Source organism: Lagopus muta, chromosome 6, assembly GCF_023343835.1.
Source record: "Lagopus muta isolate bLagMut1 chromosome 6, bLagMut1 primary, whole genome shotgun sequence".
Classification (NCBI taxonomy): Eukaryota; Metazoa; Chordata; class Aves; order Galliformes; family Phasianidae; genus Lagopus; species Lagopus muta.
The window spans coordinates 58067620-58094230 of record NC_064438.1 but is presented as its reverse complement, the minus strand read 5'-3'; the positions used below and the strand labels follow the sequence as shown (position 1 = coordinate 58094230).

Here is a 26611-nt window from a genome sequence, read left to right as displayed (position 1 = left end):
TTAACTAATCAGGAACCAGTACTCTGGTAAAGTAAACTAGCTTGCATAATACAAGCAGAGAATTTTAGAACAATATTCTCTCTTCATATGGTCTCAGTGCCAGCTTCAAAATAATTCCATATGAGATTTCATAACCAAATAAAGGGTTAATGCTGAACAGAGCACTGCCATTGCTCAACTGTCAACAGCAGTGCACAGTGCAGCTGGTAAAACACATATCTGAGTGTGACCATAAGACAGTGAGAACAAAGTGAATTTTAGCAAACTTTTTCTTTACTAAAGTCTCTTGTTATAAATTACACAAATAACTTTATAAACAACCCCCCCCCAGCTTGCATTTTGTTTAAAGTAATAACTTTATATCATACAAATAAAGAAATTTCAAGTATGAAAAGTGCATTATTGCAATAATACCTCTTTGCAAGTCCAAAAATCTTGGTTTAGAATAAAACTGTAAAGTGTAAAAAAGGAGTAAAACAATCAGTGCCATCTATTCATTCAAGAAGTCCAACATCTTAAAAATGATGCTTAGTGTGTTGCAGAGGCAGATTTACATCTGAAAGCAACATGTAATTGAAAAGAAGCTCTGTGTGTTCATCGTTTTGCATTAGTTCTCTTTTTTCCCCTTAGCTTTCTTCACCTTTCTCAGCAGGAGCTCACAATGCAAACAGTGCTGTCCTCATCCATTCTGTGCTGCTGCCACTTGCATGGTTCCAAGCTCTTCGTCCTCTTCATGCATCCGCTTTAGACTTCCTACAAAGAGGCAGGAGGACAAGAAGACAAAGGCATCAGCTGTAACACATGGCTGGGAGTAGGGCTACAGGACAGGTGGAAATGTCTTCTTGGAGGACGTGTCATGACATTCAGCTTTGAGACATCCTGCTGCTCACTGCACTGCTCTTCCCTCACCCATCTCCACATGGAGAAGTTGTTTTTTGGAGCCCACTATTTTTTGGGCTTCCCAAATTTTTTCTCTCCCCCATGCTCAATTTTTCTTCTGTTTCAAGTGAGCACACACACCTCTTTCCCAAAAGCCTGAGGTTCTCAGCATGGAGAAAAGAAGGCTGCGGGGTGAGCTCAGTGCAGCCTGCAGTGCCTAAAGGGAGCCTGCAGACAGGAGGGGAGTCAGCTCTTGGAAAGGGGAGATGACAGCAGGACAAGGGGAAATGGTTTGGAGTGGAGGGAGGGCAGATGGAGGTTGGATGTCAGGGGGAAGTTGTGTGCTGTGAGAGCGGTGAGGTGCTGGAACAGCTGCCAGAGAGGCTGTGATGCCCCGTCCATCCCTGGAGGTGTTGAAGGCCAGGTTGGATGGGGCCCTGGGCAGCCTGGGCTGCTGTGAAATGTGGAGGTTGGTGGCCCTGCATGGCACAGGGGGGTTGGAGCTTCATGATCCTTGAGCTCCCTTCCAACCTTGGCCATTCTATGACTCTCTGCTGCTGGGGGCTTGCTTTGGGTGTGAAGCATTCCCCACACACCAGCAGGGTCAGCAGGTGGCATCACACACAACAGAAGAGGCTGCTGACCTGTAGTGCCAGGCGGAACAGAGAGCGATCTCTCCAGCTGCAGCGGTGACATCATCTGGATGGTCAGTTTTGCTAGATAGATGGCTTCGTATTCCTAAAAAGTTTAATAATACACATAGCTGTTAATTCAGTACAGTACCCTGTGAGGAGGTGGAGGGGACATGTCAGGGGGTATCTTACAGAAATGGCAGAGGGTTTCAAAGCAGGAGAGTTTTTTGCTGCTTTGATATGAACAACAAAAACCATCAAGAAAGCAGAGCAACAGAAAATCTAAAGGATGACAAGAAATGAATTTAAGAAACAGAGAAAGATTTCCACGATATTGAAAAACTGTGGTTTCATACTTCATCATCTATGAATGGGAGCATCAAGAAGGAACATAGATGTGTGCCACAACACCCACTTTGCACTTTCCTTGGCCACCAACTAAGCTGTTTCAAGAGCCTTTTAACCACTGTGCACAGAACTGTTTTCATTTATCTTCCATTCCTGGATTTCCTTTGTCTAAAGTTTAAATCTAATGAACTAAGATAGCTGCTCATTTTCCTCCCCAGGTCTGCTATCAATTCCTGACACTCACTCAAAGCACAGCTTCACAGGAAAAGTTAAGCCTAAGTAGAAGAGTTGGTTTTGTAGCAAGATGACTCAACAAATGAGTTTTGAGGTGTAATTAGAAAAACAGAACCATAGAATGGCCTGGCTTGCACAGGAGCACAGTGCTCATCCAGCTCCAACCCCTGCTGTGTGCAGGTCACCAACCAGCAGCCCAGGCTGCCCAGAGCCACATCCAGCCTGGCCTTGAATGCCTGCAGGGATGGGGCATCCACAGCCTCCTTGGGCAACCTGTGCCAGTGCCTCACCACCCTCTGGCTGAAAAACTTCCTCCTCAGATCCAACCCAAACCTCCCCTGTCTCACTTTAAAACCATTCCCCTTGTCCCATCACCATCCACCCTCACACACAGCCGTTCCCCTCCTGTTTATCCGCTCCCTTCAAGCACTGGAAGGCCACCATGAGGTCTCCCCTCAGCCTTCTCTTCTCCAAGCTGAACAAGACCAGAAGTAAGAAATAAGAACAAAGCATCACCTGAAGTTGATGGACAAATCCAGCATTAGGATTAATACAGAACCTTCTTTCTTGAACGTAAGTAAACGCATCCCTAAACAAGAGAAGGAGACAGAAAATACTTGAGTGGAAAACAGACTGTGACAGATTTGTGGGGCTTCAGGAGTTTAGGTTACCAGTTCTGGGAAGTACACAGCCTGCTCAGAACTGCTTTGCTTAGCTGAAGGTTTCTGGGCAGAACAGATGGCAGCAGTTGTAGCACGCTCTTTGCCCACCCCAACCTCCAGCCTTCTACTTGCTGGCCTGTTTTCAACATGCAGCTTAAAACATGTGTTAAAACACGGGTCCCTCTTACAGAGTGTGACAGCCAGGCACCGGTCTGTGTGGGCTGCCATGAGCAGAAGGTGCCTGCTTCTTCATGGAAGGGCGAAAGCAAACCTGGAGATGGAATCGTCTTCCCCATGTGAAAGACTTCACCCAGCCTCAGGGTAACGACTGGCTCGTATGGCAATACAGCACTGTGCATTGCCCCCAAGGTTATTATCCACTGCAATTCATGTGAATTAAAACTGTTACACCTACAGATGTATCAGACTGCTTCTCTGTTCTTAAGCACCCTCTTACTTCTGCCCTATGGGACAGACCATCGACTGTACAAACCCTGCTCTCACCTGTACTTGACGCCAAACGTTTCCATTATGTATGCAATAACTAAGGCAGCACTGAAACAGAAATAAAAACACATTTTTCTAAGTCACTGAAATATATTCCAATGGAGTAAAATGATAATAAGCAGGATGGATGTTTTCCTACCTTCTAGAAATCCCTGCGTTTCCATGGACAAGAACTTTTCCTGAGGAAGAAAAACCCCAAAACCACACTTGTACAAATGGAAGCTCTTTGAGACGTCGTTTTAACTTGTTACGAGCAACTACACATCAGCAAAGTACAACATAAGAATAGCAGGAGTGTGTTACACCTCAGTCTGCTACCAACTGCACTCTGTGCATCACTACTCTGGGACACAGAAATGTGGATCCTCACTCCTCTGAGGGTTTTGAGTAACAGGATCAGCATCCTGGGACCACAGTGCAGATTTAAGCTCTCCATTGGGGAACACACACGTCTCAAATGAAGGAAAGATGTATGAAGAGGTTTGTTTTGCAGTTGGAATCAAAAGAGGAAAAGAACAGCTGACTCTGAGCTTGTGTAATCCAGTTCAAGTCAAACAAATTTATACCCCCTTAAATTTAAGAAAGCTTCATATTTAAGAGCATCTACCACACACATCTTCAAGGCTTTAAAGCTTTAAGAGCAATGTACTGGTCAATAAAGGGAAAAGTCAGTCTGATTTACCTCCACTTTGTAAACTTCCATCAATAAATTCTTTAGTCTAAAAAGAGAGGAAAAAAAAACAACCATCAAAAGACTCAAACTTTTGGATTTCTTACAGATGTTCCAACAAGATGTACAGTTGCCTTGCTCTTTACACACAGCAACAACCATTTGATTTATTTCCGCAGGCTTAGACTTCACTTCAGCTGAGCATTTTGATTTGAACTACAGCTTCTCATCACCCATAAAACAGTCAGTGAGATGCAGCAAGGCACATTAGGGCACTGTGATGCAAAGCACCTTCCAGACATCTTTGGTGGACGTTGTGGGGCAAGGAGAAACCACAAGCATCAACACCAGCATGGCCTGGACCGCACTGCTGTTGCCTGTGTCCCCCTAAGGCTCTCCAACGACATTTTCAATTACAAAAGCAGCTCTAAGCAATCCAATAAGGCATGACGTGATCCAGTGAGGCCTGCAGAACAGTACCAGGTTGAAACAGTTCACCGAATGAACAGCAAAAGCTGCATTTTTTATTGTGGGGAAGATTCCAAGTAGCAACAAAGCACAGAACCATAGAATGGTTTGGATTGGAAGGGACCGCAAGGATCATCTAGCTCCAACTCCCTGCTACAGGCAGGGACTCCTCCCTTTAGAACAGGTTGCTCACAGCCCCATCCAACCTGGCCTTGAACACCTCCAGGGATGGATGGGGCATCCACAGCTCCCTGTCTTTCTTGTCCTGGGGGCTCCAGACCTGGACACAGTACTGCAGAGGGGCCTCATGAGGGCAGAGTAGAGAGGGACAATCACCTCCCTGTCCATGCTGGCCACCCCTCTGCTGATGGAGCCCAGGATACCAGTTTCCTTTAGGACAAGGGTTTCCAAAATAACTATTATTCTCCCATGAACTGTCTTCTTTTGGGGCCATCACAAAGTACAGCTCTTGTAATTCCACCTTCATTTCTCTACCTGTAGGAACAAGCTGATCACACTTGCTAAAGGGGCAATAAGAGGCCACTTAAGAGCCCTTCACCTGCCTCAGGCTGGGTTCCCCACATCTGAAACCATGCATGTTTTGGTTCATAACAATCTCACTGGGCAGCCCTATTCCCAACCCACTCCCATTAACCAACACTTACCATAGGGAAAAATCGTATTATATTCTCAACTGGATTATCTGCAATATCCAGGACTAAATACCTGCAATGAGAACAGTCACTGAGCACACAGTGTTCCAGTGTGTGAGCACACAGTAACACTGCAACCTGCAGGACACCAGGATAACCCACATGGCTCAAACCATTGCAAAGAACACACACACACACACACACACACACACACACACACACACAATCTTATCAGTACAGAATAAGGTGTTTAAAATCAAACTATCAACTGCTTTCAGGTCAGCACATCACCTTTGTTTCTCACCTAAATAGCTGCTGGAAGTTTGGTTTAATAAAATTGGCTTCGATGTTTTGCCGTATGCATATTACATGGGTTATTCCATGCTTCTGAAGTATAGGTAGCTGCAAAAAAAGGAAAAGAGATTTTTGTTTTAGGCTGCTGAATCCATCCATTACACAGCCATTAAAAGAAAAGTCATACTTTAATACATAACGAGTGACACCAAGTCCTCAAGGGAAATCAGAGCTGCTTTTCTAACATTCAAAGCATGGTGTGAAACAAAATGGGGATACGTGTGTGTTTAAAAAGAGAAAACACCACAAAGGTTAGAATTTGCAAGAAAAGCATTTCTAACAATGATAAAGGAGCAGGCAATAAAGGTGCTCAGGGAACTTGTTTGTGCCCCCCTTTTGTTTCCCTTGAAATTATTTCCACCTCCCCCCACCCCATTAGCTCTCAGGATCGTTAAATAAATGCAGCTTCTGCAAGTGTCTGCATGGCTGCAGTGTTCAGACCCTCTCTGGAAAGAGGAAGGAATCGATACCAGCCCCCAGGGCTAAGAAAGCAGCCCATAAATGCACCATGTGCTGCCTGCACCCTGCAGGGAAGGTGCCACAGGGCTGCATGAATGCTGCAACCCAACGTGTACCTCCACAGATACACACACACTCGGACGCGGAGACACTGTTCTGAAAATCATACCTTGCTTTTCATAGCTGAAGAGTATGGGCCTAAAAATAACCCAGGTAAAATTTCCTAAGGGGGGGAGCAGAAAACAGACATTTAATATCAAGGCAACAGGATTTGAAATAACACACTGCACTGCACTCAGACCACGGGCAGGGAAACAAATAACTGAGATGTTAGTGAGGGACATCACCCAGCCACACCTCCCATGGGACAAGGGGACAAAGTCAGTTTGGCAAAAATAAAAGCAACATGATCTGCATGCAGAGGATCTTCTTGTGGAACAGGAATTCAGTCCTTCATTCGGAATAAATTTCAGTTTGATTACAACCAGCCCCAGAATTCAAGTTAAAAAGCAAAGCTGCAATATGTAGCTCCAGCAACCATCTGCTACAACACTCATGGAGACAAGACTTTGATCCTGGAGGTCCCTTCCAACCCAAGCCATTCTATGGAGGGCTGGAGCAGCTCTCCTATGAGGAAAGGCTGAGGGAACTGGGCTTGTTCAGCCTGGAGGAGAGAAGGCTCCATGGAGACCTCATGGTGGCCTTCAGTGCTTGAAGGGAGCGGATAAACAGGAGGGGAACGGCTGTGTGTGAGGGTGGGTGGTGATGGGACAAGGGGAATGGTTTTAAAGTGAGACAGGGGAGGTTTGGGTTGGATCTGAGGAGGAAGTTTTTGAGCCAGAGGGTGGTGAGGCACTGGCACAGGTTGCCCAAGGAGGCTGTGGATGCCCCATCCCTGCAGGCATTCAAGGCCAGGCTGGATGTGGCTCTGGGCAGCCTGGGCTGCTGGTTGGCGACCTGCACACAGCAGGGGCTTGGAGCTGGATGAGCACTGTGCTCCTGTGCAACCCAGGACATGCTGTGGTTCTATGACAAACTACAGTGTCTGTACTTCACCCCTGAAGATCAATCCTGACAGCAGCTTTTGTTTGTAGGGCACTTTCCTTTTCATACAGAGGGCACCGAGGGTTTTGACATGAACAAAAAAGGAAAGTGTGCCATACCTGCATCTCTCTCCTCATGGGATAGGTCCAATCCTTCAAAGAAAGCAAAAATAGTTCTGTGAGCACAGGGAGGGAAAAACAAAGCCAAGCAGAGATCAGTTATATGAAGACAAGGCCGTCCTCTGTAGGTTGCATCCTACAGGAGAGGCACAGTGCTTATAAGCCCTGTGTGAATAAAGGAACACATGAGTGCAAGGCACAGCACTCTCACTGCACAGTGATGTGCTGCAAAAGTCGAGATCTGTTTTGTGGAGCAGCCAAAGCTAACGGGGAAAATCCTTCCTTACATTCTGTTCCTGTCTTTTCTTTCTTACAGCACCCGCTGCCCTCACCCCACAGCCATCCCAACACAACAGATGTGGGACAGCAGGATGGAGGTTGACCTGAGGGTGTGTGAACACAACCCTGCTACTTCACTGCACGTGAGGCAGCATTAATGCATTCATCAAAAAGCAAGGGAATCCTGGGTTTGTCCAAGTATTCAAACAGTGCAATGAGAAACCACTTCTGAAAAGCTGAAGTTACTCTGCAGGAGCACACAAGTGTGTTTACTACTCTATTTATATACCTGGAAAATTTACAGCCTTCATCTGGAGTGAAATGAAAACATGAATTCGTCACCACTTTGGTGAAGGGGACTCACTGTGTCCAAAAGTTCCTCTCCATCACGTGGAGAGCAGGGAGCTGGGGCTGTCAGCACAGCTGGGGCTGTGCAAAGCCAGGAGGCGAGAGCTCAGCAGTACCAAGTCCAAAGGAACACACAACCCAAAGCAGGACAGATGCCACAGATGTTCAGAACAAGAATGGGAGTCAATATTGGCCGCAGACGTTCGGCTTGAGCACAGTCCAAAAAGATGCAGCTTCCTGGGGATTACCGTGCAAAGCAAGCATCTAAAAGATGCTATCTCAGATTAAATGCTGCCTTTATCCAAGGGCAGAATTGCTCCTAGTTGGTGTCCATTTCCTGACAACACTGAAAGGCTTTCAAAATTAACATGATTAACGAGATTACGGTATGCAAAATGATGCAAAATGCCCCCCAGCAGAGCTGAGCTCTCAATTCACAGCTCTTCCAATCCATCACAGCCACACTGCCTTTACGATGCCCTTATGTCACTACCCAGAATTTGTTACCTGAAGTGATGTGTTAAAGAGCAGAGCCCTATCAGCCACCTCTCTGCCATGCGGGAAAGCCTGAGCTGGCAGCAGACAGGGAGCTGATAACACAGCCATCCTCTCACTCTCCCTGGCTCTCCCATTCCATTTCCTTCTAAGAGTGCTCTAAGTCAGCTTCAGTGGGCCAGCACTTTGCTGCAGTTCTTTGAGGCTGACAGTCCTTCTTTTAAGCTTCCAAAGCTCTTCCACTGCAACTCCCCTGCAATGCACAGGGACACCACAGCCAGATCAGGTTGCCCAGGGCCTGATCCAGCCTTCCTGAAAGCCTCCAGGGATGGGGAATCCACCACATCACTGGACAACCTGCTCGGTGCCTCACCACCTTCACTGCAAAAGACTTCTTCCTTGTATCCAACCTGAATTTCCCCTCTTTGAGCTTGGAACCCTTTCCCCTTGTTCTGTCCCCTTCTCTCCTGTGGCTCCCCTTCAGACATCGGATCCCCTTGGAGCCTTCTCTTCTCCATGCTGCACAGCCCCAGCTCTCAGCCCATCCTGTAGAAGTGTTCCATCCCTGGGACCGTTTTTGTGGCCCTCCTCTGGATGTACTCCAACAGCTTCCTATCTCTCCTGTACTGAGAATCATATGCTTTTGAAAACACACAGAGCTACCAAAGCAGCGAAGGCAAAGCTCTGCTTACACCAAGCACGTGGCCAAGTGGCAGAGCTGCTTCATTTTTTGGCTTTGTTGTGCAGAAACTGAGACTCCTGCGAACAAATTCTATCAGTACCAAGCAGACAGAAGGATGACATTCAGATTACATGACATCAGGACAGCTGGACACATCCCTTCTCGTGCCCCCTCTGCTCACAGGTGAGCTGGGCCCCAGCCTGTTGGCACAGCATGGGTTGAAATACCCTCTGCTCTGCTTTGTGGGCAGGCAGAATGCACAACACCACAAGCCTTCCTACCTCTTTTCCAAAGCCTGCAGACGAGGGGGAGAGCTGTAGTTTTAGTTAAGGGGTTTTCTAGTGATGGTAAGAGGAAGAAAGCTCAGGGAATTTGTTCCACCTTTAGTCAGCCTGTGCCGCCGCACTGTTTGAAAGCAGTCAGACATCAGGTAATGCTTTGGGCTAAATATAGCAGAATGGAAATGAACATTTCTTTAAAAAAGCATGGGCTAAAGAGAGCTCATTTTTACATGCACAATAAGAAAGGCAAATTGACTACTTAGCCACCTAGCTGATACTTCCACTACCAAAAGCATGGAGAGCCTTGATCACAAATACTAGTTGATGCTCAGCCTGCTTGCAGGCAAACACACTGGTGTTTGAAGAAAAATAATAAACGGGCAATGACTGCTGTGTTCCCATCATATATCCCACCACTATCGTTCTTCATTTAAGGTTTCATAGCATCCTAGAATGGCCTGGGTTGCAAAGGAGCACAATGCTCATCCAGCTCCAACCCCCTGCTGTGTGCAGGTCGCCAACCAGCAGCCCAGGCTGCCCAGAGCCACATCCAGCCTGGCCTTGAATGCCTGCAGGGATGGGGCAAATCATTTCAAAGGATAAGAATAACTGACATTAAATTCCTTGAACCATTCCAGCCCTATGCCACCTCTCCAAGCACGCTGTGATATGATATTGCACCCATACAGCAGCAGGCACTGCTACCAACCCGACCCTCTTCTAGAAGCTCCTCAGCTCCTTCAACTCTGTGAAAGGGGAGAGAACAGCAGGACAAGGGGAAATGGCTTGAAGTGGAGGGAGGGCAGATGGAGGTTGGATGTCAGGGGGAAGTTGTGTGCTGTGAGAGTGGTGAGGTGCTGGAACAGCTGCCCAGAGAGGCTGTGATGCCCCGTCCATCCCTGGAGGTGTTCAAGGCCAGGTTGGATGGGGCCCTGGGCAGCCTGGGCTGCTGTGAAATGTGGAGGTTGGTGGCCCTGCCTGTTGGAGCTTCGTGATCCTTGAGGTCCCTTCCAACCCGGGCCATTCTGTGATATGATTTTATGATTCTTAGCCTTTACAAGTTGGACTTGATGATCCTCATGAGTTCCTTCCAACTGAGGACATTCTATGACTCTATACTACAGGAGAGGCACAGTGCTTATGCCCTGTGTGGATACAGGAACACATGAGTGCAAGGCACGGCACCCTCACTGCACAGTGATGTGCTGCAAAACTCGAGATCTGTTTTGTGGGCCAGCCTTTACACAGGGAGAGAAATGCCAGCATTCCTGAGATTTACGGAATTTTTAGGCCACACCTAACCAACCTAAGCACAGAAACCACTTCTAGGCTATGTACAATCGGTATTACCAGTAGGGTTTGACACATTTGCTGTCACTGATCTATAAAACAACGTGCATCATTACAGACACTCAGAGCACCTACTGGAAACAAAACTGGAACAACCCAACTGGTATAAGGACCTGCAGAACGGAGGGCAGCTCTTAGCACGGGCTTACCAGTAAGGGAAGCTGGCATCTCTGGGCTTCAGCAGCTCACACTGCAGGGCTGGACAGACAGCCAGGCTGCAGCTGGGACAGCAGGACTGGGAGAAGCTGACACAGCCTCACAGCAACACGTGGCAGACACCAGCATGTACCTGTCTGTGCCTGACCTGTAGCAAACATGCTTTCACTGCCTGAATGAGCCCTAAGTACACACGAGCTACAGGAAAAGAAAGCAGCACACGTCACAGAGCACTCAGAGCAAACTTCTGGCCTGTCAATTCCGCTGATGTTATCAGGTTTGGGATGAGGAGGAGGCAGGCAGGGCTCCCTCCAGCAGGCACATTCCGGCAGCGTGTCCCAACACAGCATTTCACAAACTCCTACAGGTACTGCTGGCTGAGGCCAGGAGTTCAAAAACCACAGAATGGCCTGGGTTGCAAAGGACCACAATGATCACCTGGTTCCAACCCCCTGCTGTGTGCAGGGTCACTAATCAGCAGACCAGGCTGCCCAGAGCCACATCCAGCCTGGCCTCGAATGCCTGCAGGGATCCATACTACATATGGATTAGGGACATCACAAACCACCTGCAGGGCAGAAAAATCAGTCTGTTTCACTACAGCACTTCACTGTTTAAGCCAACCCAACCACAGGCTGCCATCAGTCACCCAGCAGACGGCCTTGCCCACTCTCTCACTCATCCTTAGGCCAGCACTACAGCAAAGCTGTGCAGGCAATCCTATCAGCTCACCAATTTGGCTTTTTTGCTTTGTTTATAAAAGATTGTCCCAGTGTCAGCCAGGACAAAGGGGCAGGCATTGGAACCACCTGAACATGAGCACAGAGCTGCACTTGCCCTCGAGCAGCCTACAGCAGGACCAAAAGCAGGCACTGCCTGAGCTCAACCTCTTTCCCATCAATATCTCAAAGTCCAACCTACCAAAACAGCACCAAACCGCACACAGCCATCCCCCTGCAAACAACACTTGCATGCTTCTGATTAAAGAGCCTCCTGGCAGCAAGACGCAGGGCTCGACCCTCAGCTCTCCACCAGTTTGGAGGCAGAACGGCTTCAGTTTCCTCTTCCAAAGCATCTTCTCAAGAGCTGTGCTGGAGGCCCGGGGCTGTCAGCTCTCACCCTGTGCTTCAGAAGTTCTTGCACAGCCAGCCTGGATATCCTCACACCGACCACAACTTTTCTGCTTCCCCCACACGCTCCAGCTGCAGTGCTGGGGTCAGACACAAAGGTAAGTGCTGAAAAACGAAATAACTCCCAGGTTTTAAGCGCTGCCCTTGAAATTCTCCGCTACGGTTCCACAGAAATGGAAGCTCTACCATTACACACATTGTGTCGTTGAGAGATTACGGAAACGAGACACAAAACCCGCTTAGCACTGCGTTACAACCCGGCTTCCAATTAGAAACGAGTCCAAAGAGCAGCGCACGCTTCCCACAGCACAACTGATCCCACTGATGCAGTAACAGACGCTCCCGTTTGCGGGACGCGGAGCAGCGGCGTGACGGCACGGCACGGCAATGCACTCAGACATGGTGCTGAGCCGTGCCGGCCGGCAGCTGTCCGGAGCCACAGCCCGCGCTCGGGCAGCCCGCCCGCTCACCAACTCGCTCCTAAGCGAGCAAGCGCCAACTGTCGGACGGGGGACGCGCAGGTGCTCGCCGGCTTCCAACCGCCCAACCCAGCCGGCCGGAGCTCGGGGGCTCCCCAGGCGCACGCGGAGGCCGAGCCGGCCCGGATCGCGGCCCGAGGTGGGGACAGGCCGGAGCGCGGCGCGGTGCCGGGCGGCGGAGCCGGAGACCCGTCGGTCGGGCGCGGAGATCCCGCGGGCGGCGCCCCCCCCCGACCCCGGCCGGGCCGCCCTACCTCCGAATCCTCCTTGGCCTGCGGCAGCGCGGGGAAGGCCGGCTTGGCGAGCTCCATGGCCGGGCGCTCTCCTTGCGGGGCGGGGCCGTGCGGGGCGGCTATTTGGGCAGCGTCCCGGCGGGCTCCGGCTCGGGGGCGGCGGGGGGAAGCGGGGGAGGCGGCGGCGCTCCCAGCCGCTCGCTCCTGGCCGCCATGCTGCCGCCGTGCCGCCGCCTCCTCCTCCTCCGTCTCCACCTCCTCCTCCTCCTCCGCCCCCAGGCCCCGCCCCGCCATCCCGAGGGCGGTGTGAGGAGGGACGCGGCCCCGCGCTGCCGCCCCTTCCGAACGGCCCAACCGCCCGGCACCCGCAGCGGGACCGACCCCGAGCCGCGGTGACGGCAGGCTCCGCCTGTGCGAACAGCGGCAGCGACCCGTGCGGAGCCGGGATCGATTCAAGCCCAGCGTGCCGCGGCAGGAAGGGTTTTCCAAGTGAGAGCTGTGCCCGTCCCGCACCTCCACTGCCTCTGCTGTGCCCCGCAGGATGAACTACAGAACGGCCCGGGTTGGAAGGGACATCAAGGATCACGAAGCTCCAACCCCCCTGTGCCATGCAGGGCCGCCAACCTCCACATTTCACAGCAGCCCAGGCTGCCCAGGGCCCCATCCAACCTGGCCTTCAACACCTCCAGGGATGGACGGGGCATCACAGCCTCTCTGGGCAGCTGTTCCAGCACCTCACCACTCTCACAGCACACAACTTCCCCCTGACATCCAACCTCCATCTGCCCTCCCTCCACTCCAAACCATTTCCCCTTGTCCTGCTGCCATCTCCCCTTTCCAAGAGCTGACTCCCCTCCTGTCTGCAGGCTCCCTTTAGGCACTGCAGTCTGCACTGAGCTCACCCCGCAGCCTTCTTTTCTCCATGCTGAACAAGCCCAGCTCCCTCAGCCTCTTTGTAGTGGAGGTGCTGCAGCCCCCTGCTCATCTTTGTGGCTCCTCTGGACTCTCCCCAGCAGCCCCCTGCCTTTCTTGCACTGGGGGCTCCAGCCCTGGCTCTCACAGCGATGGGGAACAAACCACTCCCACAGAGGTGCTACTCAGCACTGCTTTGCAGCAAACCAGGGGTTAACCTGACACGCTTGTCTGTCAGCCAAGTGTGCCTGAAGTAATCCAATTAGAATAATGAGAAGTAGCCAGAAGTAGAGGCTGGTGCACTGCTGCTCCTGTCTAATGCTGCACCATGGCTGTGCTGTGCACCCAGCTCCATGCACAGCCCTCTGAGCAGAGCCCAGAGGATAATGCACACTGATGGACGGCATTAAGGAAAAGAACATCTTCACCAAGGTTTCATTTCCATCTGAATGATCACTCCAACAGCTGCAGAATTCCTAGGGAGCACAAAGTCAGCTTCACACAAGGCCAGATTGCAGCCATGCCAGACACACACAGCAAGGACAGCACTGGCACAGGTTGCCCAAGGAGGCTGTGGATGCCCCATCCCTGCAGGCATTCAAGGCCAGGCTGGATGTGGCTCTGGGCAGCCTGGGCTGCTGGTTGGCGACCTGCACACAGCAGGGGGTTGGAGCTGGATGAGCACTGTGCTCCTTTGCATCCCAGGCCGTTCTATGATGCTATGAAAGCACACTGGGATAAGCTGATTTAAACAAGTTTTATTCCATTGTTTGATGGAATGAAATTTACTGATATAAAAAAAAAAAGTCAAGAAATGAACTTTAAGTCTGCTAAACCATTGAGGCAGGTTTATACACTCACACGGCAGATGCTATGAGAACACACCTCCACACCTTTACTTAACCTGGGCTGTAATGAATTTTGTATTTCAGAATTGCACAGAAAACACTTCTGTAGCCCCACACTCGCAAGCAGTGTTACCAAATTACTAGCTACATGTTATACAAACACCTTATGTTTGTATTATGCATTATTTCTCTTTTTATACATTATCCCAGCTCCCTGCACATCAATCACAATTGGCACGGTTCATTTAAACAGGTTTGTAGTCAAGCTTGGACTCCAGCTTCTTGGAATCGGCCACTTTTCTAACAGCCTTCATGAAGTCTTCCTGAACTACAAAGTCATGGTCAGCACGGATGGCAAACATACCTGTAAGAAATAATTGGGCAGTAAGCTGGTGCTCCTTGAGAACACGGTGTTCAGATGAAAGCAGAAGGGATCTGTCTTACACCCCCTGCACAAGCCTTCACACATCTATTTATGCAATTAATAAAATCAACCCGCCGGGAAGAGGATGAAACCATCCTTAAGAAACGGATACACAAAGCAAGTGTAAGCACAACACTGCCAACTTCCTGGTTTTAATCCACTCACAGCAGAGTGTGGGAAACAGCTGGAGTGATTAGCATTGATCAAATGAGCCCAGCAAAATTAAGAGCGTACCTGCTTCAGTACAGACGTTTCTTAAGTCCGCTCCATTAAAGCCATCAGAAAGCTTCACAATTGCTTCATAATCTATTAACAAAACACAGATGTCAATCAGAAGTAAATTCACATTTCTCCATTGGATGTGACTGAAATACATGTCCAGCTAATGATGGAACACAGCTTGGAGAAGAAAAGGCTCCAAGAGGGAGACCTCATGGTGGCCTTCAGTGCTTGAAGGGAGCGGATAAACAGGAGGGGAACGGCTGTGTGTGAGGGTGGATGGTGATGGGACAAGGGGAATGGTTTTAAAGTGAGACAGGGGAGGTTTGGGTTGGATCTGAGGAGGAAGTTTTTCAGCCAGAGGGTGGTGAGGCACTGGCACAGGTTGCCCAAGGAGGCTGTGGATGCCCCATCCCTGCAGGCATTCAAGGCCAGGCTGGATGTGGCTCTGGGCAGCCTGGGCTGCTGGTTGGTGACCTGCACACAGCAGGGCTTGGAGCTGGATGAGCACTGTGCTCCTGTGCAACCCAGGCCATGCTGTGATTCTATGATTCCAGCCTACAAGGCTGCTAAGTTACATGAACTGAAATAATCAGCTGTATTAACCCATCCATTAACAAATAAATGTATCTGAGCTGAAAGTTCATATTACGAAGTAAAATCCCAGAGTTACTGATTTGGACACTATGAGCATCAACATGAAATGCAAGGATCAAGTAAGTGTTGAAATCATCATGTGAACAATAAAAAAATACCAGAAAACTGAAATCCAAGCCATCACCTCAGTCCCTTTCCCCTTATTCAAGTGAATCTACAGAAGAAAATTAGGCGCCCTGGGATACAAAGCCTGACACTTTATGCATACATTTACCAAGAGCAACAGCTATGGTTGTGGTTTCTGTAGCAGGTTTTCAAAACGCTGCCTGTTGAGCCTTCAGTGCTGCACACTAAAAGTCATTTCTTAATCAGGTCTTTATCACAGGGTTCCAATGCCACACACAGCCCATTCTGCTGATGAGATCATTGTGGACTTCGTTCCAGGAAGTCACAGCTGAGCACCACTGCCCTCCCACACCACGTTCAGAAGTTTAGCTGTAACTCCTTCACACCTCCCTGTGCTAAATGGTGTCAATGACCCCACCTGCTTTAGTTTTAGCCCCCAAACATACAGTGAAACAGGCCAAAGCACATCACACCAGGCTCACGATTTGCCTCGGAGCATCTTTTGTATCTTAGCCTACAGCCTGACGCACATTTATGCCAACAGCACGGCTAAAAAGGCAGCCCTCATCACTCTCACCCTCCCCCAGCTCATCCCCGCTCCTGAGCCACCCTCTATTGAGCTGCAGCTGTTTATGCAGCCAGATGGTGAACGAGATCAGTTCCACTACCCAGCTCATGCAGGCTGGCTGATGAATAGCTGGTGTCAGCAACGAGGCGGGGGCAGAGAGGGGGCGGCACGGGGCTGGCAATAAGCAGGCAAGATCTGCAGAGCCCTGCTGAAATAAAAGGCAGCCAACATTGTTTTCAAGTCAGATTGCAGTTACGGCTTTCTTGAGGAAGGCTCTGAAACTCAGCTGTGAGAACACAGGCTGGTCAGCAGAGAGAAATGCAGCCATCAGGTGAAGCTCCCCAGATTTATGGTAGTTCTCCCCTGTGCTGTAGAGAATCCTCTGCACCAGTGACCAAAGACGAACTCATTTTCAGGTAATAATAAGGTTTTCATTACGCCATCTCTAAACTCCCAAGTTAAGTTTCTCTGACTTTAAAAGCTGCTTATTTTCAGCCCATTACTGCGTTAGGGTGGGATTTCTTCTGTTAATTATTGTTTTTATTTTTCTGGCTAAGAGAAATGCTGCTTGTTTGCATAACAGGAAACTACCTGATGAGAATCACATCATCTTACTGATTTACAGCTGTGCTCTTCCCATTTTTACAAGCTGAGGTAGAATATCCAGGCAGGATATCAATAATTACAAATACTTACCTATTTCCCCATGTTTAGTGATGGGACCTGCATGAATCTTCAAAATATCTAATCTGGCTTGTTCATTTGGCAGATCGATATCTGGAAAGAATTACAGCTTGAATAAAAGCAGCAGGGCATCACACACACAGCCAACATCCTTTCAGCCACTGTAACTCACGGATCTTCCTATCCAGCCTTCCAGGCCGCAGAAGGGCAGGATCCAGAGTGTCTGGTCTGTTAGTAGCCATGATCATTTTAACTCTGTGCAGAGTATCAAATCCGTCCATCTGATTCAACAGCTAGAAGAAAACAGAAGTTTGTATTTCAATAAGCCAAAAACTCCATCTATTGCAGCTTACTTCCTGCATGCATACTTGCACTGAGTTGTTAAAAGTGGTACAGACAAACCAGAAGAACTCTACAAGCCTTCTAAGAGAAGGCCACAGCTCGCCGTGCATTCTGTAAGCACTAAAGAAGAGCTTAAGAGAGACACTGCAATGCTTTGTCCAGAGAAAAAGATAGGGAACAAAGCAGAGCTCCAATGTGGAAGACTTGGCTAAAGCAATATGGCCATGAAAGCAGCACAAGTACCAAAGGACCCAACGGTTGGCTGACACATTTCAAGTGCAGTGCACTAAATCCAGGACATTCAAATTAGATTTGGAGGACAGCCTCTAGAATGCTAATAAACATATGAAGGCATTTCATTGTGAAGGTTCGAAGTACTTGCTCTTTGATCACAATGATTTAATTCTTTATGTAAGGCAGATACGTTCTTTTGCACTGCACAAACTGTTGGCAAGCATGGGCCAGTGAAGTCTCTGCTAGCTTCAGAACTCTTCAATTGTCACTAGCTTTAGGAATTCTCTTCACACAGCCAGGTTTACCAGAGCACTGAGTACAGAAACAGAAATAGCACTACTCCTCCTAGTTCTGAGAACTGAATTGTGAAAGTGTTAGGATTCTATCAAACAAGCATCTTTGGGATTAAAAGATACAAGCCCTCCTTTTCCTCTTGAAGGAAGAGAAGGCCCCCCAACAACCAAGAAAGATGGAGAATGCAAAGCCACAGTAAGGAGAAGAAACATCCTTGAACTATTCCAGCAACTGAAATGGAGTCACAGCTGAGTTATCAGGACGTGCAGCTGCCTTCTGTAAAAGCTGTGCCTGGATCAATTCAGCTTCAGACATTAAACATTAACTCTGAAAACATTCTGCCAAGCCAGATCACAGTGCAGCAACTCACAGCTGTCTCACTTAACAGTGACTATAGGAAATGTAGCTGAGGTGTGGGCACTCACCTCCATCAGAGTCCTCTGAATTTCTCTGTCAGCTGAGGTGCCTTCAGAGAAACGGCGGCCACCTGCAGCACACCAAACTCCAATCATTACTTTTGCCTCCACATAACGTCATGTAAGAAAACAATTACATATCCCTCTTAATGAGAGAGAGATTGGGGAAGAATTGCTTAAATGCCTCCTGCTTCTTGGTATAGTCAGAACAATCTAAGCCACATGCAAATATGATGGTTCTAAGCTAGCTGTAATAGCTCCAGGTGGAAGGACATCTTTGTCCTGTTACATTTCTTCTCTAAAGACAGCATGCACACATTTGCTCACAAGAGAGACAGCAGCTTGATGACTGAGTTTAACAGTAGAGAAACCTCCAGCCACCCTCCAGGCCACGAGCCTTACCAATAGCATCGATCTCATCCATGAAAATGATACATGGCTGATGATCTCTGGCATAATTAAACATCTCTCTGATCAGTCGAGCACTTTCACCAATGTACTTGTCCACTATGGAACTTGACACCACCTTGTGGAAGATGTAACACACGAGTGAAAAGACAGTACAGCAAACAGATCAAGCACACCTACATGAATGTGTGTGAAGTAAGGTTACACTACCTTTAGGAAGTTGCAGTCAAGCTGGCTAGCAACAGCTCTGGCCAAAAGTGTTTTCCCTGTACCTGTCCAGACAAGAGAGTGATGGTGTTTAACTGGTAACAACAAGCTTGAGCATCACTTTTAAGCCTTGCCCCACCACACAGAGCAGGAACAAGAGGCAAGATCTGTCAGTAGCCAACTACTCACCAGGGGGGCCATAGAGCAGGCAGCCTTTTGGAGGTATAATTCCCACACGCTGAAAAAGTTCTGGGTTTGTAAGTGGCAATTCTATTACCTGTGAAGGCACAAATAAGTGAATCACAGAACCACAGAACGGCCAGGGTTGGAAGGGAGCTCAAGGATCACGAAGCTCCAACCCCCCTGTGCCATGCAGGGCCGCCAACCTCCACATTTCACAGCAGCCCAGGCTGCCCAGGGCCCCATCCAACCTGGCCTTGAACACCTCCAGGGATGGACGGGGCATCACAGCCTCTCTGGGCAGCTGTTCCAGCACCTCACCACTCTCACAGCACACAACTTCCCCCTGACATCCAACCTCCATCTGCCCTCCCTCCACTCCAAACCATTTCCCCTTGTCCTGCTGCCATCTCCCCTTTCCAAGAGCTGACTCCCCTCCTGTCTGCAGGCTCCCTTTAGGTACTGCAGGCTGCACTGAGCTCACCCCGCAGCCTTCTTTTCTCCATGCTGAACAAGCCCAGCTCCCTCAGCCTGTCTTTGTAGTGGAGGTGCTGCAGCCCCCTGCTCATCTTTGTGGCTCCTCTGGACCCTCTCCAACAGCCCCCTGCCTTTCCTGTACTGGGGGTTCCAGACCTGGACAAAATGGTGTTCAGGTCTGGGGTGACTGTTTCAGTTTTAAAACAGACAAGAGGTCTCAGGAGGATAATGGAACACTTGGCAGCCTGTTTTCCAAATACCTGTACTTTTAGCTCTCTACACAGCATATTTGGGTGAGAAACCATTTAATAAGATGTGTAATTGACCTAGTTGATCAATGTGCAATCCTGCCCTCACTGGTCAGTCTTCAGTTCTGCAATTGCTCATGTCTCTTAATGCTTGTTGTTACCACACATTACCACTGCCATAAAAGCCAGAGCAATTCCAGCAGTTCACATGTACAATTAATCTGCTGGCTGCCAATCCTAACCATGCCCTCAGTACTCCCTCAACCACAACGGTTTTGCATCCTTCAAACTCCCTTTAAAAGACTTTCTTAATTTCAATCCAAGCTTGTGTAACAGCAGAGCTGAGTTACAACCACCTGAGGACAGGTCAGTGGTGCTCAGAACAACCTTCCACACAGCTGGAAGGTGTGTACAGCACACAGCCTCTGCTAAAGTCAGCTGGCTCACAACAGCATCAGCCTTTCAGCTCCCACATTCCTGGGCAGCTCTGCACAGCCTGCCATGCTGATGCCCAAACTAACAGGATTACTTCAGTATGAATGCACCAGCATCCTGGAATCACACTGCTGTCCACCACAGTAACAAAGCTGAAAAACATTTAAACACTCAGAAGATCTCTTCTAACATAGGGAAGATGCAGTGCAAGCTAATGAAACATGTAAAGCACTCAGCTGATAGGTCCTCTAGCAGCCTGCCTCACAGTTTAGGATAAACATAAAACATTTATGCACTGGAAAACTTGGCTCAGAACACATCCCACTATTTGGAGCATTGTTCACGCTGGAATACCTCTCTCAGCTCTCTGATTTGCTCTGACAACCCTCCAATCTCAGAATATGAAACGTCCCCTGGATCCTCATGAGACATATTATAAACCAGGGGATCCACTTCTCTCGGCAAATATCTGGAATAAAACAAACAGGAGTAAGCAAGCTTTATTGTGCAAGAGTTTATATGGTTACTGAAACAACCCCAGAGCAAGTACAAGAATCATTGCTTTTCCTTGCTTCACCTTGAAAACAAGGCAAATATTTGTTGGGGAAAACAAACAAACAGAACAAATCCCAAAGCTGGCAAACTTTTAAAAAAGCTTTAAAGCAAATGGAAAGTGCTGAAAAGGCTGAGTTGTAACTGAGTATTTTTTTCCCCTAGAGGACCAGGCAACTCCTTTTTCAACAGATTGACAAGACTTCCCTCAAAGTACTTGTCTTAAACACTGCTTTACTGAAAACTGTGACAAAGCATGACGTAACTGACTGCTCAGACTCTTGCATTATCTGTTCAGAGAGGAATTCCCCCCCCTTTAGGTGAGGAGTACAACAGAGCAGAAGCTTACCTCATAATAGTCAGAGTGGTCATATCCAGAGCAACTCTCGTGCCTGGTTTCAGCTTACTTTTGTCCAGCTAGTAACAAAGGAGATAGTTCTGTTAGAACACACACCAAAACAACGCTTGGTTTTAGCCATGATGTTTATTGTGCTCAAGAAGAAAGAAGGGCGCTGCGCTACGTGCCAAGCAGCTGCTCTAGTAAACACTGCTTGTGGCTCAGCACCATTTTTGGGAATGGTGAGGCTGTGAAAAAGCAGGTCAGCTATTTCACAGGCACCCAGAAGTGAGCCAGGAGCTGCTCCAGACCAACAACCCCCTAAGCTGCCACAAATGGATGCCAGTAAGGCTAAAACAGGAACAATTCTCTGACATTGAAAGAGATCTTGAGCAGCAGGGCACTAGCTTACTTCTGCTACTTTTGAAAACAAATCCTATTCTCTAGACCATAATTCATATTCATACGTACATCTAATTTGTTTCAAACTGCTGTCAATCTGGAAGGATTAGTGAGAGGTCTAATCCTCCCCTCTGCTCAGCACAGCACAGAACCAGCTGCTTCAAAACAAGCAAGCAGCCCTTCAGGCACACAAGGAACAGCCTGCTCACTTGAGACTGAACTTGCCACCCATCTACTCAGTGGCTTCCTCATTTCTGAGCTGCCAGGAAGGCTGCATAGATATTCCCGACCTATTTTCTCCAAGCCTTTCTTCATCTTTACACACACAGTTACACCTCTTCTTCAAAGTCAGCAGCTCCAGTTGTTGTTTCCCTGCTATCACTCACCTCAGATGCCCTACCTGCCTGCCTCTGACGTTTTTGCCTGCCTGTTCCACTTGTAGGAGTCTTAAATGAAGCCTGATATCAGCAGTCCCATCCCAGCACTCTGCAGTACCCCCTGATAATTTCAGCTGGGCTTAAAACTGCTTGTGCGCATTTCTCACCCTGTTTTTGGGTAACCTCATCCAGGACAGCAGTCTTATTTCCCCCAGCCACAGGCAGGAAGAAGAACGATGGAAATCACCTCGTGGCTGCTTTCATTGCTTTGTTTTTAAAGAGGCACTCAATTTACCTTTGAGGAATATAAAACCTTTTCATTCTGAGCTTCACCGACCTGGCATCTGAACAATAGGGATTTCTACAGCTGTTTGCAAGCTTCCCAGCTCCCCTGCTGGGAGATTCAGGTCCTGTGCCCACGTGGATTACTCAGCCTCTCATAGCTTTAGGATCAAGCTGTCACTCCTCCCTGATTGGAGTCACTGATAAGGCTCTGTTCAGCTGCCTAACCATAAGAAGTAAGTAGGAGCTTGAAATCGTATCAGATTTCACACAGCCCAATAGATTTAAGCTATTCTCTAGCAAGATGAAAAGAAACCACTTGACCTTGAACTCCTTCTAAAGCACACTTCAGATAGGGAAGTAACATTGCTTTAATTTCCACCCTATGGCTCTCCTTACTCAGCAGCACAGCACAGCCACGAGGGCCTGGATCAAAAGCTATTCTTTCAGGCTGAAAAACTCCCTGAGAAGTTTTCAAAATGCCAAAATATCAAGGCACGTATCACCGGTTTTTTTTTTTTGGTCTCTCCTATCAAATCAGGGATCTTTTAAGATCAAAGGGTGCTTTTTGGGCAAGAATAAACTCCAAAGTTCATGCTGAAGGTCAGATTCATCCAACCACAACCTATTCCTGAGCATTTCTCTCTGCTACAACACAGAACCTCAAGACCAACACATCAAACCTTTCATGTGCCTCAGTGGAATTAAGTAGGCTCGTCTCAGAAGAGTGTTTTGGTCATTCCAGTGACCATTCTGTCACTTCTTGGTTGCCTCAACTCCTCCTACAGTGCATTGCAGACGAATCATCTAAATAGAGTAGGTTAAATCGTGCATTCAGGTTCTATTATGAGGCTTGAGGTCACGAGAAGGAACAAAACATTTTTCTGAGCCGTAAGAATCCTTAATTCTGAGAGAATCAGAGCACTGCAAAACACCTGCAAACACTTTCTTTCAGCAGAACGAGTTGTAGGATCAGTTTTCCTTCCAAAAGGTATTGCCATTATACAAGAGAAAGTGCCACAACCATGAGGTCTTAAAATGCAGCTGCTTTTCCTTTTCCTACAGCACACGAACCAGCTCAAAATGAACAGAAAGGTCACAGCTGCTCAGAACCACTTGCATTTATTTATGCATTAAAACAATTAAGCAAAATGCTGCTGCCTTCTCAAAATAGGTGATCCTTTCTCAGTGTCATAATTCTATCCAGAAGACACCTTACAGTCTCACATTTCAAAGCTGTGCTGCTTTGTTCCTATGCATGAAACTCAAGGATGAGCCTGACGATTCCCTCACTCCCCAGAACGACTCTGTGTTGCCACACACTCACTAAGTTCTGTGGTTCCTCAGCAACACCAGACTTTTGTAAAGAATTCCTGATCTGCAGTGTTTTTTTTTACTGTAAATGGGTCACATTCACCAACCAGCAGCTGTGCAATGCATTACTTACACTTCTGTGCATCTTTGTACAAAAAGAGACAGTCAAAAGCACCTCTAAGCTGGTTCTGGCTGTATCAGAGGATGGGCTGTTTTGTAAGCAAGGGTTCACACTACTATGTCAGCTTTTATGGTGTAACTAAGAAGCGCTGCTGAAACACCAAGATGCTCTAAGTTGTTAAAGACAAAACTCTCTCATGAAGTGTTCAGGGGTGTAAAGTGAACAGGGGTGTTGCCTTCCATAATTATTCACTGAAACGGAGTGCAAAAAGTATTAGAAAGAGATATAAATATCTAGTTGTAGAGCAGCAGATCTGCAGCTCAGCACAGGACCATTACTGCTACAGGCTGCATTCACAGCATAGAGAGGAAGATTCTTCACAGCTTGAAGGTGTGATGATTTATTTTCAGAGTTTAAGATCCGGCACAAATACTGAGCTTCAAACAAGCGAAAAGGATAAATACGTGCAAAGCTCCAGGAGCATTCAGAGTCACCTTATCCTTACTAAGAAGACATGCTATTGCCTGATAGGAAGGCAGAGAGCAAGCAGGCACCTGTATAAAACAGCCACATACAGCTTAAAGAAGAAAATGCTTAATGCCATTCAGAACTCAGCCAATGAAAAGCCACGTTAATATTCAAGAGCAAAGCAACCTCTTTCTGAATATTCACACAAGTCAGCTACCTGACGGCGACAGCCAACCACGTATCTTGGTCCATTTGTAGCCTTCACGATGACTAGAGAAAGAAGATCACAGAAAAAAGTCAGTTAGCCTGATTCACAGCTCCAAATTACACCTCTGAACTATTGAGGATATCCTTATTTTCCTGCCAATACTGACGTAGCTAACGCTCTGATTCTTTACAATTGCCCATCTTTAGATGGGCTTCAACTGCAAAAGCTGACTTACAGAACTTCAGAACAGACTGATGTACTTACATTTCTCTTCTGTTAGCTGTTTGAGCACCTCGCCAACGATCTGCAAAGGAATAAATGCAGTATTAGCCTACAGATTAACTCACCCTTGCCAAACAATATTTAATGTATGCTTCAGCACACAAAAGATGGCTTTGAAATTCTTTCTCCTGCTTCAAGTTTTACATTAGTGCTTTAATTTCTTCTAACAATTTCTATTAGCAAGGACAAACAAAGAAAACCTTTCTAACAGATATGTACGGTATGACAATTCCTGGTGGTGAGGTCCTGCTTTCTGTCTGCTGCACCATCCCCACTTTTTCTTTGTAATAATATGAACTTAACAACTGCTAGGCAAGTTGTTCCAGCTACTTCTAGGCAAGCTCACCATCCACAGCCATAAGCTGTTACGACTTTGCCTCTTACATACCTGCCCAACACTCTGCAAAGCCTTGAGATCATTTTCTGACTTCTCATACTGCTTGGTGAGCTCCTTCAGCTGCTCCCTTACTGGACAAAGAAAGAGGAACACAGGTTTTGATAACTTCCAGCCCTCCAGGAAACAGGGATCAGCACAAAAGCAGCAGGTGGAAGCCGTGCACACTCTGCAAGTCACCCTGCTGCTCAGCAATTACCAAAGCAGCCATTTGTGAGCACAGCCACAGGAGGAGGCTGTGTTGGAAGGACCCTTAAACCTCCCCCAGCCCAGCCGCCCACAGCCCTGTAACAGACGGGGCACCCACAGCTCGGGGCAGCGCCTCACCGCCCTCCGATTAAATAACTCCCCCCCGGCGCACGCCCCAAACCCCTCCTCTTTTACTTTAAAGCCCTTTCCCCTCCTCCTGTCGCCATCGGACCGCCATCTCCCGGTTTACGACCCCCCTCCACGCACCGATGGCGGCACCGAAGTCTCCCCGGAGCCTTCCCTCCCCGCGCCTTCCCCCTCATCCTCCCCGCACGGCACAGGCCCATCTCGCGGCCCCGCCCGCTCCCCTCAGTCGGCCGCCGTCCGCGGGGCCGGGCCCATGACGAGGCGCGAGCAGCGTCACGGCGCGGCGGCCCCGGGGCTCCGCTCAGAGCCCTCACACACCCAACGGCCTTCCCGCCAGGCCGCCACTCACGCTCTTTGAGGCGCCCGTCGATCTCCTTGTGCTCCAGCAGCTTCTTGCGATAGTCCTGCAGCGCCTTGTCTCTCGGGTCCGCCATGATGAGCAGCCGCCGCTCATAGGGAATGCCGGGAAGGGCCATGGCCGCCGGGGGGCCGCCCCGCGCCGCCGCCCCGCTCCGCCCCGCGCGCGGCCCCGACCGCCCCTCCGGCACACGCGGCGTGCGGCAGCGCCCCCTGCCGGCAAGGAGGGGCGCCGGGCGTGAGCCGCGCCTCGCTCCACGCGCGCGGAGGGGCAGCGTTGCGCATGCGCGTTCTGTCAGGCGGGAGAGGGCAGCGCGCGTCGAATGGGGCGCGCGCCTTCCGCTGTGAGGGAGGTTGTCGTTGGTCGCTCCGAAAGTAACGCCTGCATATTACAGAATCATAGAATCACAGAACGGCCCGGGCTGGAAGGGACCTCAAAGGTCACGAAGCTCCAACCCCCCTGTGCCATGCAGGGCCACCAACCTCCACATTTCACAGCAGCCCAGGCTGCCCAGGGCCCCATCCAACCTGGCCTTCAACACCTCCAGGGATGGACGGGGCATCACAGCCTCTCTGGGCAGCTGTTCCAGCACCTCACCACTCTCACAGCACACAACTTCCCCCTGACATCCAACCTCCATCTGCCCTCCCTCAACTCCAAACCATTTCCCCTTGTCCTGCTGCCATCTCCCCTTTCCAAGAGCTGACTCCCCTCCTGTCTGCAGGCTCCCTTTAGGCACTGCAGGCTGCACTGAGCTCACCCCGCAGCCTTCTTTTCTCCATGCTGAACAAGCCCAGCTCCCTCAGCCTGTCTTTGTAGTGGAGGTGCTGCAGCCCCCTGCTCATCTTTGTGGCTCCTCTGGACCCTCTCCAACAGCCCCCTGCCTTTCTTGCACTGGGGGCTCCAGACCTGGACACAGCACTGCAGCTGGGGCCTCACAAGAGCACAGCAGAGGGGGACAATCACCTCCTGTCCCTGCTGCCACCCCCTGCTGATGGAGCCCAGGACGCCATTTGCCTTCCAAGCCACAAGAGCACACTGCTGGCTCACGTTCAGCTTTTCATCCTTCAGGACCCCCAGGACGTCTCTGCAGGACTGC

The 26611-nt window shown here is 49.0% G+C and overlaps 2 protein-coding genes across 3 annotated transcripts; both read right to left on the bottom strand.

The window, feature by feature from the left end:
* Positions 1-251: 251 nt before the first annotated feature.
* STYX (serine/threonine/tyrosine interacting protein) lies at positions 252-12696 on the bottom strand. Of its 2 annotated transcripts, XM_048949225.1 has the most exons (11): positions 12484-12694; positions 7030-7062; positions 6036-6089; positions 5358-5455; positions 5066-5126; positions 3945-3981; positions 3402-3441; positions 3260-3310; positions 2610-2682; positions 1524-1617; positions 252-753 (listed from the first exon to the last, which is right to left on the bottom strand). In XM_048949225.1, the coding sequence occupies exons 1-11, from the start codon at positions 12538-12540 to the stop codon at positions 680-682; spliced, it is 672 nt and encodes a 223-aa protein (XP_048805182.1). In that variant the 5' UTR covers positions 12541-12694; the 3' UTR covers positions 252-679. The 2 variants fall into 2 exon arrangements, with proteins under 2 accessions (XP_048805182.1, XP_048805183.1); XM_048949226.1 differs by lacking the exon at positions 7030-7062 and having other exon boundaries at positions 12484-12696.
* A 1421-nt stretch (positions 12697-14117) lies between these two features.
* Positions 14118-25651, bottom strand: PSMC6 (proteasome 26S subunit, ATPase 6). The gene is made up of 14 exons (XM_048949197.1): positions 25504-25651; positions 24813-24892; positions 24407-24446; positions 24152-24204; positions 20983-21050; positions 20436-20550; positions 18931-19018; positions 18745-18806; positions 18529-18652; positions 18136-18197; positions 17013-17133; positions 16853-16933; positions 14881-14952; positions 14118-14586 (listed from the first exon to the last, which is right to left on the bottom strand). The coding sequence occupies exons 1-14, from the start codon at positions 25628-25630 to the stop codon at positions 14468-14470; spliced, it is 1212 nt and encodes a 403-aa protein (XP_048805154.1). The 5' UTR covers positions 25631-25651; the 3' UTR covers positions 14118-14467.
* Between the last annotated feature and the right edge of the window lie 960 nt (positions 25652-26611).

Bases quoted from the DNA above. Each gene is read 5' to 3' on its own strand.
- PSMC6 (XM_048949197.1), bottom strand. From the start codon at position 25,630: ATGGCCCTTCCCGGCATTCCCTATGAGCGGCGGCTGCTCATCATGGCG. The intron at 18,198-18,528 runs GTAAGGCTCGTG...GGTGTGCTGCAG, and splicing joins GGATGAGATCGATGCTATTG to GTGGCCGCCGTTTCTCTGAA. The intron at 14,953-16,852 runs GTAAGTATTTGT...TTTTGTTAATAG, and splicing joins CACTAAACATGGGGAAATAG to ATTATGAAGCAATTGTGAAG.
- STYX (XM_048949225.1), bottom strand. From the start codon at position 12,540: ATGGAGCTCGCCAAGCCGGCCTTCCCCGCGCTGCCGCAGGCCAAGGAG. The intron at 7,063-12,483 runs GTAGGGCGGCCC...CTTTCTTTGAAG, and splicing joins AGGCCAAGGAGGATTCGGAG to GATTGGACCTATCCCATGAG. The intron at 2,683-3,259 runs GTGAGAGCAGGG...TCTCTTGTTTAG, and splicing joins ACGTTTGGCGTCAAGTACAG to GGATGCGTTTACTTACGTTC.